Source organism: Rhinolophus sinicus, chromosome 4 (assembly GCF_057876585.1).
Source record: "Rhinolophus sinicus isolate RSI-liver-muscle chromosome 4, RSI-T2T, whole genome shotgun sequence".
NCBI classification, from domain to species: Eukaryota; Metazoa; Chordata; class Mammalia; order Chiroptera; family Rhinolophidae; genus Rhinolophus; species Rhinolophus sinicus.
In genome coordinates this window covers 87,603,009-87,617,582 of record NC_142504.1, presented here as the reverse complement: position 1 = coordinate 87,617,582, position 14,574 = coordinate 87,603,009, and the positions used below count along the sequence as shown (strand labels likewise).

Here is a 14,574-nt window from a genome sequence, read left to right as displayed (position 1 = left end):
CATTCTATAATTGTTTTTGTGTCTATCCATCTACACACATGCTCATGTGTGAGTTCATATTGATGTCTGTGACTAATGATTTTGGTAATATTTGAACACTGGATATTATGCATGAAAAGTTATAGTATCATTGTCATCCTCCAGATAGGATTCACCCTATGTTCTACCTGGAAGCTAGATTAGGAGCAGATAATTTAATTCACAAAAAGGCTGACCGGAGTTGAGATTGTGTTTCAGACTGTTTTTAGACTTGGTCTGCACAGGTTTCATTCTCAGTTCTAGGGTATAGCCTCCTAATATTTACACTGAAATTGTGGGGTATTTACCAGCCATGTTTTGTACTCCATTTTTTACTCCCTATCATAGCGAGTTTGCTGAGAGCTCCACTTAACTTTCCAGTGTCCTTTGGCTAGATTTCCTAGCCTCTTGCCCTACCAGTTTAAGAATCAGAAAATACTTCAGAGAATCAACTGGCATAAAATGTCAGGCCCCATACTCTGTATTTCTCTTCGTTTTTTACTCAATACTTCATTATTGGAATTTTTACAGTAAGTAACTTCTAAGACCTCGTGAGCAATTGGATTTAAAAAACTGGGGGAGAGTCAGTCGGGAGTGTAGGATAGCTACATTATTTTATCTGGATAGCAAAGTGTTTAGTAGTGTAATTTACTAAGGCAGGGAATTCAGAAAGAAGACATCATGCGTGTGTGTGTGTTCATGAATTGAGTTTACCTATAGGACACAAGACAGATATGTGTAGTAAGCAGTAGGCTCTTAAAATTTCTCAGGAGAGATGGCTAAACTTCAGATACAAATTTGATCATCCTATTTGTCGTTTTCACTTTTTAAATTCCCCAAAGAACGATTGTACACTTTTCTTTCTACTCACTTCTCAACCTATCATGTCAATGCCTTCAAGCTCCTCTACTTCTGGACCTCATGATTTTATTTTGACTTCCAAACAGTTTTCCAAATAGTTGTCTCTTTCCTCCTTTTAATCTTAGACTCTTCTTAAAGCAGGGAGATGATCATGTCATTCCCTAGATCAAAGACCCTAATGGCTTTCCATTAGCTTGACAGTAAAATGCATACATATAACTACTCCAACCATACCTAGTACTCTTCTGTTTTACAGATGACACTAAACCAGAAAGACAATTTGAATTTTTATTTTTAAAAAGCTTTCTATTTTTCAGTTGAAAACTGCATATAGCCTACTATCAATACGTATGTCAGAAATCAACCAGAGTCTGATGAATGTTGCCACTTAAAATCAATAGGTATGTTTTAGACAGAATATGCTATACAAATTAGTCATGTGGGTATTACTTCAGCTATCGTTCAATCTATAGGTGACAAGATAAACCAGTAATCTTCACTTTGACATATGGAGTTCTTTTTTTAAAAAATTGTTTCACATATTTAGAAGATGTGATTAAATGGTAGTATTGGAGAAGTGATTTCAAACCACTAAAGTTTATGGGTTTCATTATTGAGAGCAAAATATATCCATATTTTCTGTTACCATCACAGGAACTTGAAAACTCATTCTCACTATGAAAACCAAAACCAGGCCAAGAAAAAAAATTCTGAGAAAATGGGCCACCGGAATTATGTAGTTAATAAATTTAGTACCAAAATACCATAGTATGTTCACACACATGGAATTTAATTAGGGTTAGCATAAAGTAGAGCTCTCCAGCTGTGAGGATAAGTGTAGTATCAGTGTGAATGTCAATTAAAATATGGAAGGGATTTATATTTTCCCCACATTATCTAAAATAACTTCTCTGATACACAGTAAGTAATTTGGGCTCACTAAAAGTTTGAGTTAATAGCACTAATATATTTCTGCATCCTGATTGCACACCCCACAACACTGATTTTTACAATATGTGACAAGGTTCTGCATTAATTTTGTTATATATTTCTTACAGTGATAAAACTCTTTTGGATTGTATTTGAGTAAGACTAGAGCTTTTCTTACATTATAGCAGATAATGAATTTTTTTCCATTGTTATTGACATTTAATAAAATTTTTACACACATTGAATGTTTCCCCACAACTCACAGGACTCCTTCTCAGAAATTTTCTTAAGTTTGTAATGTCTGAGCTCTGAGTTAAAATTTCATTATAAAAATTGAATTAATGTTTTCTCTCCAATATGGACTTTGTTTTTAATGTAGCACAAGAGTTGAGCATTGACTAAAACCTTTTTCATAATCAATAGCATTTATAAGATTTTTTTCTGGTATAGTGTCTCTGGTACTGAATAAAGTTGGCCTATACACGAAAGGTTTTCCCACATTCATTACATTTACACTTTCTTGGGCAGAATGGTCTTTCTCATGATCAGTAAGTTCAGAGAGCTGGGTAAAATTTCTGCTGCACTGAACACACCTGTGGGGTTTCTCCCCAGTGTGAATTCTCTGGTGCTCAATAAGATCAGTGCGTGTGCTGAAGGCTTTCCCACATGTATCACATTTATATGGCTTTTCGCCAATGTAGATTCTTTGATGATTAATGAGATCGGAGCGCCGGCTAAAGCTTTTGCCACACTGATCACATGGATATGGTTTCTCCCCAGTGTGGATCCTCTGATGTAGGATAAGAGCTGAGCATTGACTGAAGGCCTTCCCACACTCATTACATTTATATGGTTTTTCCCCAGTGTGGATTCTCTGGTGTTTGGTAAGGTCTGAGTTCTGACTGAAACTTTTGCTGCACTGTGTGCATGGGTATGGTTTCTCTCCAGTGTGAATTCTCTGATGAAGAATGAGGTCAGAACTCTGACTGAAGGCTTTCTCACAACTATCACAATGATAGGGCTTTTCCCCAGAGTGGACTCGCTGATGTTTAGTGAGGTCTGAGCTTTGACTAAAACTTTTATTGCACTGATTACACGCATATGGTTTCTCTCCAGTGTGTATTCTTTGATGTTTAACAAGATCTGAACGACGACTAAAACTTTTAGTACAATCACTACATGGATAGGGTTTCTCTCCAGTGTGGATTCTCTGATGTAGAATCAGGTTGGAGCTCTGACTAAATGTTTTCCCACATTCATCACATTCATAGGGTTTCTCACCTGTATGAATCCTATGATGTTTAACAAGATCTGATCTTCGACTAAACATTTTACTGCACTGGTTACATGGGTAAGGCTTCTCTCCAGTGTGAATTCGCTGATGATTAATAAGATCTGAAAGTCTACTGAAATTTTTGCTACACTGATTACAGGGATAGGGTTTCTCTCCAGTGTGAATTCTCTGGTGCAGAATAAGGACTGAGCTCTGATTAAAAGCTTTCCCACACTCACTACATTTATAGGGTTTCTCTCCAGTGTGGATCCTTCGATGTTTAATAAGGTCTGAGTTCTGACTGAAACTTTTGCTACATTGATTACATGGATACGGTTTCTCCCCAGTGTGAATTCTCTGATGTAGAATAAGATCTGAGCTCTGACTGAAGGCTTTTCCACACACGTCACATTTATATGGTTTCTCACCAGTGTGGATTCTTTGATGTTTTATAACATCAGAACTCTGACTAAAATGTTTGTTACACTGGGTACATGTATAAGGCTTCTCTCCAGTATGGATTCTCTGATGTTTAACCAGGTCTGAGCGCTGGCTAAAACTTTTCCTACAATGATTGCACTGGTAGGGTTTTTCGCCTGTATGGATCCTCTGATGTATAATAAGATCTGAGCTCTGACTGAAGGCTTTCCCACATTCATCACATTTATAAGGTTTTTCACCAGTGTGGACTCTTTGGTGTTTAATAAGGTCTGAGCTACGGCTGAAACTTTTAATACACCAATTACAAGGATAGGGTTTCTCCCCAGTATGAATTCTCTGATGCAGAACTAGGGCTGAGCTCATACTAAATGCCTTTCCACACTTATCACATTCAAAGGGTTTCTCCCAATGGGTTCTCTGATGCCTAATAAGGCCTGTACTCCAAGCAAAGCTTTGTCCACATTCATCACAGCTCTGCTGTCTTCTTTTAAAGAGGTTCTGATCCTTTTCATTTAATTTATCTACCAATTCACAGAATTCTCTGCATTCAGAATCCTGGAGAACGCTGTCTTTGGGGTTGCCAGACTCTTCAGTCAATGGTTCAGGTTTTGTAGTAATTTCTTCCTCTGAAGCCAGCTCTCGAATCTTGGTCTTAGTCTCACCGTCTAAAACAATAAAATTCAAATGGAATGTGTTCTCCATATTGTAAGAAAGTTTCAGGTGAAACAGATCAGTATTTATTTATAAAATGTAGTCACGATTTTATGGAAGTGCTCCAAAACACTAAAAATTATCCTCTGAGAGGGAAACTAGGAAGAATCAACAAGTAATGGATCACAATAACCATTTATAGAAGTGACTTACCAGATATGTTCTGTATATGTTCATCACAGGAGATCTGGGAATACTGAAACCTAATCACAGTGGTTAGGAAAATTTGAGTAAATTAGAGTTGATACATAAGCAATTGATGCATAACCAATTTATTAACACATGTAAAGTAAGCAGTGTGTACAGAGTATGGGGGATGGGGAGATGGAGGGTAAAGGGGGAGAAGGCAGCAGGAGGCCAGGATGTCACTGGCAGGGTATACCAACCAGGTTTGTCAGAGACCATTACGGTAAAGAAAGAAGCATCATACTCAGGAATGGTCAAGACAGAATCCTGAATTTTCAAAAATAGGTCTATATAATCCTCTACCTCTTCTGTCCTGATTATTACCAAGGAACATGATCCCTTCTTGGAAACAGCCAAATTCTTTGGTCAAACTTCTTTACTAAGGTGTGTAAACAGGAAAAGGTTTAGAGAGGTGGGGTCAGAACTCTTTTGAGTTGGTTTTTGAGGATGCCATTCCTATGCTCAACAGTATCAGAAGCCTGCAATGGTAGGAGTGCGAGAGCTCCACTGAATTTCTTGATTGTCAGCCCACTGTTACATGATGTTTACTATAAAAGACACACCACTGTCAGACTGCAAATGATCTAGAGAGCTGAGAACATGAAACAGATACGTTTCAAGGGCAAAAGTCCAAGTCTCCAAGTGGGAGCTTCTGAAAAAAGTAAGGTTTCTGGGTAAATCTAAATGTGTACTGACTGATTTAAGCAATATGCATGTCTTATAGAGTTTATAATATATAGAGAATTAAAATACATGGCAAAAATAGCGCAATGGGAGGGAAGTAAATCCAAATCCACTATCCAAATCCAAATCCACTAAAATATTACAAGGTCTTTGTATTATCCTAGAAGTAGTAAATTAAGATAAATTGTAATAAATCAAATGTGTATGTTGCAATTTCTAAGGCAGCCTTTTTAAACCAGAGTTCCATAAGAGAATAAAACATAAAATGATTTGAGTGACTATTTTCTTAATTCTACCAAAGATGGTACATAGTACTACAATAGATATATAGAAGAGACATTAGTACATCACTTACAATGGAGCCTTAAAATACTTGGGCTTAATTCTCTCACAGAATCACATCTGACAAAGGCGGCTATGAGGTAACCATTAAATAACAATAAAAGAATGTATAATGAATAAGCTATTAGGAAAAATAAAGGAAAAACAAAAAAACCCAGTAATGTAAAATTAGGTTGAAAAGAAGAAAAAGAAACAAAACATAGGATAAACAAAAACAAATAAGGTGGTATATTTAAATCCAAACATTAACTACATTATACGCAAATTAACTACTCCAATAAAAAGCAAAGAAAAACCAATATCTAACATCATACTTAATGATTAAAGTTTTTCTTCTAGGAATAAGGGAGCAAAGCAAGGATGCCCTCTCTTACTACCTCTAGTCAACATTGTATAACTTCTATTCACTATCCCTAGCCAATACAGTACGACATGAAAATAACTGAAATATACAAATAAGAAAGTCAAATTGTCTTTACTCATAGACTACACAAATCAGTATATAGAAAATCCTATTGTCTCAAAGTTATTAGAACTTGTAAATAAGTTTATTAGAGCAATACAAAAAACAATTATAATTCTGTATACTAGCAATGAACAATTAGAACAAAAATTTAAAACATTTTTATCAATTGTATCAAAAATGAAATACTTAGAAACAAATTCAACAAAGTATGAGCAATATTTGTATAATAAAAATTATAAAACATTGCTGAGAGAAATTAAAGATGACCTAATAGAAATATATGCCATCATTTATGGATAGGAAGATTTAATATTGTTAAGATGGTAGAATTCTTGCCAAATTGATCTAGAGACTCAATGTAATCCCAATCAAAATCTCAGCAGGCTTTTTTGTAGAAATTGACAAAATGATTCTAAATTCTATATAGAAAGGCACAGAAGTCGAAACAACTTTGAAAAAGAACAAAATTGGAGAAGTTACCCTATTTGACTTCAAGGTCTACAATAAAGTTACAATAATCAAGGACTGTGGTATTAGCATAAGGATAGACATGAATTAATGGAATAGGATAGAGTTTATAAACAGATCCAAACACATATGTAGAAATATATTCAACAAAGTTGCCAAGATAATCCAATGGTGAAAGTGTCAGAACAAAAAGTGTTAGAACTGGATATCATAATGACAAAAATTAACCCCAACTCCTTATGTTACACACAAAAATTAACTAGAAATGTAATATAAACCTAAACATAAAAGCTAAAATTAGAAATGTTCTAGAAGAAAGCACAGATGACCAAAATTAATGCACACAACTGTGAGAAAATAATGTATGTTGTTTAAGTCACTCAATTTGTGATTTTCTGTTATGGCAGTCCTAGCAGACAAATACAGCGTGTTTTTGAACTTTATACATTCATGGAATTATATCACATGCCTTCTGTGATATGCTTTTTTGTTCAACATTATGTTTGGAAGATCCATCCTTATTCATGTGTATAGCTGTAGTACATTCACGTTCAGTGCTATAGTGTGACACACACCAAAATTTATTTATCCATTCTCCTTCAATGGACAACATTTTCCTATTACAAACCATGCTGATATGAATATGCTGGTGTATCTACCTCATTGCACATATCTAGTTTCTATAGCTTATAAAAACTTAGGATCAGGACTGTGTATCTTCAACTAGATAGTTCCAAAGTAGTTAAACCAATTCATACTTCCATCAGGAGTGTATGAGTTCACACTGCTCTATATTCTAACCAGCATTAAGTCTATTCTTTTTTATAACCTATTGCAATCAGGCTTTTATCTCTATAATATCATTGAAACTATATTTATTAAAGTCTCTAATAAACTCTATCATGACAAATCCAATGGTCAATTCTCAATCTTATTCTTGATTTTTTTGACATAGTTGATTACTCTCAAAACGTTCGCTTTCAGGCGGCCGGATGGCTCAGTTGGTTAGGGCGCGAGCTCTTAACAACAGGGTTGCTTGTTCGATTCACACATGGGCCAGTGAGCTATGCCCTCCACAACTAGATGAAGACAATGAGCTGCCGCTGAGCTTCTGGAGGGGTGACCGGATGGCTCAGTTGGTTACAGCGGGAGCTCTTAACAACAAGGTTGCCGGTTCAATTCCCCATCCATGGGATGGTGGCCTGCGCCCCCTGCAACTAAGATTGAAAACGGCAACTGGACTTGGAGTTGAGCTGTGCCCTCCACAACTACATTGAAGGACAACAACTTGGAGCTGACTGGAGAAACACACTGTTCCCCAATATTCCCCAATAAAAAAACAAAAAAAACCCCGAAAACATTTGCTTTCTTCTTGCTAACTTACCTTTCTCTTATTCTCCATATAATAGTCAGAGCAATCTTTACATATATTGTGTAAAGTGCTCCAATGGCTTCCCATTACACTGGAAATAAATTCCAAATCCTTAGTATGGCTTAGATGGTTCCACATGAGCTGGTCCCTTTCTCTCTGCTCTCATTTCATTCCATCACCCCTATGACCTGTCTACGCCAGGCTCACTCTGTTCCTGCTACATTCAGGGACCTCTGGCACTTGCTATTCCCTCTGCCTGGAACACTCTTCTCTCAAATAGTCACAAGGCTTGTTCTCTCACTTCAATCTCCAACCATTCTTCACCACCGCAGAGAGGCACAATGCTTGGTGGGCCCACATTTTTGAGGCGATACCACAGTTCAGTGTACTGAAATGACCAATTTGAATAACTTATAAGATTGCTACTTTTGAGTGAGACTCAGAGTAAAAAAAAAGGTTCTGCAGTAGGTTCAGGTTGCAATTCAAGCGGTCCTATCACATAACTTTATTAATCAGGATAATCAATGGTATTGGAAGTATCTGCAGCTGTCAGAGATGCTGTATGCAGCCTTTTGTAATCCTCTGTAAGAGAACCACAGTGAAGTAAGGACATACTCTCTTCTGCCAACAATTTTCTATGTGAAAAGCAGATCCTAGGTTGCTCTTGGGTACTAAAAGAGACTTCATGCTTCACCACACAGTACCACGTGACTACTACAAACTGATCATTGTATGCTAGTTGTTCTTTGGTCCTCCAAGTCATAAAATTGGACATACAAAGCAGCATCCCACTGTAAAAGCCAGCCTGGAAGACAAGTAAATCCCATGTGCTCGTGATTCGGATTCTCATAGTTACCTGTGCCTGTTTCCATTCTTTCTTTTTCTCAACCTATATTCAGGGCCTCATGGGAATTCCCTGTTACCAATCCGCAGACAAAAAGAAAGTATAGGACTGTTTTACAGCTGGGCCTGCCCAGTGTGTGGGCACAAGCTGAAAGTGGAATAGCTTTCACTTATACTCAGGTGTGGCCTCAAACACACCAGTGAAGGTAAATCTTCCCAGTGGGCAGAATTTCAGATATATACCTAGTTGTCCACTTTCCATGGAAGGTAACAGTCTAAGATATATTTTTCTATTAATTTATGGGTAGTGACTAATGGATTATCTGATTAGTTAGGTACCTGGAAAGAATAAAACCGGAAGACTAGAAACAACGTTTCTGGAGGAAACGCATAAGGATGAACCTTCTAAAATGGGCAAAGAATGCATATATTTGTATCCCATGTGAATCCTCACCAAAGGGCATCCACTGTGGAGAAGCTTCTCAGTCAGGTGGACATGATGATCCATATTATCGATGTCAATCAGCCTTTTTACCAAAGCTTGTCCCAAGGATTCATGTACAAATTGGTCATGGCAACAAGGATGGAGGCCATTCATGGGCTCAACAATATGGACCTCCATTCATTAAGGCTGATATGCCTATAACTACTGCTATATGTCCAAGCATCCAACAACAAAAGCCAACACTGAGCTCCTAATAAGGTACCATTCCCTAGAAAGAAACTAGCCAGGCACTGGGAGGCAGATTCATTACACTTGACCCATTCTATCATGGAAAGGGCAGCAATTTGTTTTCAAAGGACTAAATACATAGTCCAGACACAAATTTGCATTGACTTAAGAGAATGCTATATTTATTACCATGGTATTCTATTCGATATTGCCCCTAAAGGACTAATTTTACAGGGAAGTAAGTATAGCTGTGAGCTTATACCCATGTAATTCATGGGTAGTACCACATGCCCCATCACTCAGAAGTGGATTGTGATAACGGTGGAATGACTTGCTGAAGGTTCAGTTTTGGTACCAGCTAGGCAACAACACCCTGGTAAGTTTGGGGTTCTGTTGTACAGGATGCACTATACCTTAAACCAGAGGATGACAGACAGTATTGTTTTCCCCAAATCCAGAGTATATGGGTGTAGGATCCAAGGTTGGAGAAACAGTAAGAATGTCTCCTCTTACTACATACCTAATAATCCACTTATATTACTTTTGCTTCCTATCCCCATAATCTTGGGCTTGGTGGGTTTGGGGTTCTGGTTCTCAGAGAAGAAATACTTCCACCATGCAATAAGGTCATGATTTTGTTAAATTTGAAGCTGAGATTGCCTCCTAGCCATCTTGGGCTCCTTCTACTGCTCAACCAACAGGCAGAGAAGGGGTCACTGTACTGGCCAGGATGATTGATACTAGTTATCATTGACGAACTGATTGCTGCTACATTACAGGGGCAAAGAAGAATGTGTCTGGAAATCAGAAGACTCACTGGTGTGCCTCTTAGATCTCTTATGTCTAACAGACCCAGTCAATGGTACAATGAAGTAAACTGAAAGAGAGAGGATCATCAGGGACTCAAATCATCCAGGAAAGAAGGTTTACGTTGCTTAACTAGGTAAAGAACTCTGGCACTGAGATTCTGGCAGAGGGTAAGGGCAATATGGAATGGGTGATGGAAGAAGACAGTTATGATTATCAGCTTAGGCTTTGTGAACAGCAAAATTTTGTTAATTATGTCTTTTCCCCCTTTTATTCACTACCTTATATGAAGACCACTGGTGGTATTGAAGTTTTAGGTTTCAGATGGGAGTATGACTTAATTATATGTCAACTTTCAATGAGATGGTAGCTTAAGAGACTGTTTTCCTGCTGTGTTGGGAACATAACAATCCAAACAAAGGACAAAAGTGGATATTATAGGTTAAAGGGGGTGGACTGTAATGAATGTTCTCTTTTCCCCTCAAGATGTACTGTTTGCCCTACTTTGTGTCGCAGGAGGCTGATATCAGTTTACCGACTGCATCACTTGGGGTTCCGTGCCCTATGCCTTGCAATTAGATTTGGCCAAAAGTCAGGGGAGAATCTCAGAGTGACCAATTGTCCTGGTTTGCCCCAAACAGAGGGAGTTTATGGGCTATGGGACTTTTCAGTGCTGAATCCCAGGCAAACTGGGGTAAGTTGGTCACCCTCCATCCTGGTTCCCTTCTTACTGGGCCAGGAGTTGGAAGTATCGTGTTTCTTTTAGCAAAGGTCACATCACCTATTGGGCAGACATTCTCTAGGATCTGGTAATCAATCTCGCCCCTTGTAACTTAAGGCCTAAAGGTAGTAACTGCTTGTCACTGTTGTTTGCCCAAGGCTGTTCTCTAGTCCTTGTTGACTTCTGTAATCCTGTCCAACCTCTTCATGAGACTTTGAATTATACCATTTGAATGAGCCAACCATTCCCTGCTAGAATACGGACTGATAGATACATCCTGGTTTATTTTCCTCATAACCATTATCACTATATGATATTATACTGCATATTTATGTATTTCCTGTTTCCCCCATAGAAGGTAAGCTCCTTGAGGGCAAAGCCTTATCTGTTCAGTTCACTGCTATATTCCCCACACTTAGAGCAGTACCTGGCACAGAGTAAACCCTCAATAACTAAAAAAATATTATATGGTTAATAAGTGATTAACTAATAAAATTTATAACAATAAGTATTTATTGAATAGTTTATTAAATGATCTGAAGGATATGTTAATGTTAGCAGTGACTATCTCCGGATGGTGGAGTTGTAGGTTATTTAAACTTTCTGTTTTGTGTCTTTCTACACTTATATTACTCTATAATAGTTATTTTATACACACTCTATGAGAAACAAACAGATGCAATATGCATATCAATTTATATAAAACTGCAAAGGAAGAGGCCCAATTCTGCAGTGATTCTCAGGAAAGATTAGAGCTAGATGCCTTAGAACAGATTCTTAAGGAAAGACAAATTCCAAATACAGGAGAGAGAAACTAAATAAAATAAAATAAAATATGCTCCAAAACTAAAAAGAGGCAGAAGATCTAGACTAAAAGGAAGGGATAATAGAAGTTGCATTCGTAGGCAAAACAACAGCAATAGAGAGCGAAAATAAAGATAACAGCAAAATATGATGTGGAAATTAGACCCTACTGAACATCTGAACAAAGTTGGGATCAAAATGATCTTACTAAAAATAACAGGGCTACCATTTATAAAGAATTTACTATCAGCCAGGTCTGTTCTCAGTTTTATATACAGGATCTCATTTAGTGCTTGTAGTAATAGACCTCAATGAACCCTATCTCTCAATATCTATATCCTTGAATAGTTCTTGCTCACTATAATTCTGAAACTGGTCATGTGACTTGCTTTGGTCAATGAGATATTAACAAATGTAACGCAAACATAGGTTAGAAAAGTGCTATGCATCCCAGGCTTGCCCTCTCTCTCTGATTTTGGAAATTACCTGCTCTGTGAAAAAGTCTAGGCTAGCCTGCTGGAGATATGTGACCCAAGCCATAGACAGCACCAAGAGTCAGATATATATGACTGATACCAGCTTGGGTCCTGGCTCAGCTACTAGACGACTGTATGAGTTATCCCAGACAAGACCAGAAGATTAAAAAACTGCCCAGCTGAACCCAGTCCAAGGTGATGACCTAGAGAACCATAAGAAAATAATATCTGATGTTTTAGGTCACTAAATTTTGGGGTCCTTTATTATGGAGTAACAGACACAATCCTCAACATAACCTCTAAGATATGAATTATTATACACTTACAAAGTGAGGAAACAGAATCATAAAAAAAAGTAAGTAAATAACAAAACTAGTATTTGAATCCAGGCTGTCAGACTACAAAACTTTTAACTACTCCCTTATAATAAATGAGAACTATAACTTGAAATGATTTTCAAGTGGGGCATACTAAACACTGACAGATTGGTGATAAGGTGATTATAATGGGGAAAAAAATGGATAATTTGGGGGACTTAAAGGAGAAGAATTCCATGAGAATTTGATTGCCAGAATTCACAACAAAGTCATATGACGGTGCTTGCAGCACTAAAGCGATAGTACTGCCTAATAGAGTGAAGGGTAGGCAATGAAGAATACCAACAGTACTTGAAGACACTAACATATCAAAAGTAATATCCCCCCTTTGCCCCCACTTCCTGAAACCAAAAAAGATATACTGCTCACCTGACAGAAGGTGGTGTTCTTGAGATTCATAATTGAACTGGATCTCCATGGGCTGCAACTGGATGCTTGACACCTCAGGGAGCAACTGGAGAATTACCATTTCCTCAGTAAGCTTTTGTTGTCCAGGTAGGGGTCTGAGACCTGGAGGTAACTGGGCACCACTGGGCGTGGAAGGGAATCATTGCAGTGACTGGAGATATAATTTCTCACACTAGACCACCAAAAACATCCTCTAAATATAAAGGAAGTAAAGGAGAAAACAAACTCTCATTTATTTTCAAAGTGCTTTTCTCTCAGAATGTATTAAGCTTCCTCTCATCATCCAGGAGTCAGGCATTACCCTTCTTGGGCATACACTCTCCATTACAAGTCTAGAGATCGTCAAACATCTTGGGGGTTAATGCTACCAAAATAAGGATATAACTGGAAAAATAAGGCAGAGGAGGGAATCTTAGAATTTTGTCGTTGTGGTTAAACACTGTGTGATTCGCTTCCCTTCCTATACCAAAATGACACTGCTGATCCATCACCACCTGTCTTTCCCTCTGTCCCTTCTACCAGCACTCACACGTTTAGGTTGCTCTTTCCCAGCACAGCCGGCTGAGCGGCGTGGATGCGTCCACGCTCCTGATTCCAACCGCTCCCAAAGTTTCCGGTGTGCATTCAGTGGAACCCAAGGCCCAGCAAGGATCGACCGGGTACCAACAACACACGAGGCCAATAACCGACTAGCTCGCCATTGCCAGGAGCCGCGCCCAGGGGCGACCCCGGAGGCTTTGACTCTCCATGGTCTCGAGAAACCGCACACGATTCCCTGGCAGCGTCGCGAGGCCGCTAGAGAGGCGAGGTCACCTAAATTCCTCCGCCTTCCGAGAGCCAACATCATCCATACCTCGACGTGTTCTCCAGGGCTCTGGCAAGCCTCACACGCGGCGAACCGGCTCTTGCCCGGTCCGCTCCAGGGATCCGGGACGATTGCTCGGCTCTGTGGAGCGGGGCCTTGCACGTGCGCACGCGCGGGCGGCCCGGGCAGGGCCTCGGGGGGGTGGGGTGGGTGAGTCGCTGAGATTTAACTCCTCAACATCCGCCGAGCTGTTCCCAGACGAGCCGCTACGAGGGACCTGGGTGGCCGACGATAGATCCCTTGCTGCCCTATCTGCGGTTCTTGTGAATGTTGGAAATCATCTTTCAGGAGAGCTCTCTGGGGCAGGGTAGGTTTTCTGACTACATAATGAGTTCTTCCTTAGTTTTTTTGTTTGTTTGTTTGTTTTTTCCCTCCCAAACCCCTTTCTTTCAATCAGATTTTCTGGTGTACTTCCATTCTAACTTTCTTCCTGCCCTCTTAGGTTTTCTCCCCAGAACAGTGCCTCCGAATACCCTGGAGGCCTGTTGAAATACTGATTGTTGGGCCCCACGGACTCTGTAGGTCTCGGGTGGGAGCCCAGGTTCTCAGGTGATCCTGATGCTGTTGGCCCTGGGACCCCATTTGAGAATCACTGCTGTAAACCTAAGTAATGCTCAAAAGTTAATCCCTCACTTCCTGAGAGGAAGCTGGTTTTCATCTACTCCATCATCAAGAAAGGGCACAAGATGCCTTTCTTAGAAGTTTGCTTGCCAGTACATTGTGACTAAAGGATCCGGATGAGAAGAAGGACCGGAAATGGGGTCGTGCGTGGGTGGGTGGGTGGGGTGGGGAGCGGCAGCAGGTCATCCAGGTAGGAAAGGATATTACTGTGTTCTTGGAAATATCTT

At 39.1% G+C, this 14,574-nt stretch overlaps 1 protein-coding gene across 4 annotated transcripts; it reads right to left on the bottom strand.

Annotated features, from left to right (window-relative positions):
• Window positions 1–1,153: 1,153 nt before the first annotated feature.
• Window positions 1,154–13,847, bottom strand: LOC109452102 (uncharacterized). 4 transcript variants are annotated; one of them, XM_074340132.2, is made up of 4 exons: window positions 13,715–13,847; window positions 12,823–13,054; window positions 4,388–4,437; window positions 1,154–4,188 (listed from the first exon to the last, which is right to left on the bottom strand). In XM_074340132.2, exon 4 carries the CDS (start codon window positions 3,884–3,886, stop codon window positions 2,180–2,182), a length of 1,707 nt encoding a protein of 568 aa, XP_074196233.2. In that variant the 5' UTR covers window positions 3,887–4,188; window positions 4,388–4,437; window positions 12,823–13,054; window positions 13,715–13,847; the 3' UTR covers window positions 1,154–2,179. The 4 variants fall into 4 exon arrangements, with proteins under 4 accessions (XP_074196233.2, XP_074196234.2, XP_088654080.1 ...); XM_074340133.2 differs by having other exon boundaries at window positions 12,823–12,983; window positions 13,715–13,826; XM_088797954.1 differs by lacking the exon at window positions 4,388–4,437.
• Window positions 13,848–14,574: the final 727 nt, after the last annotated feature.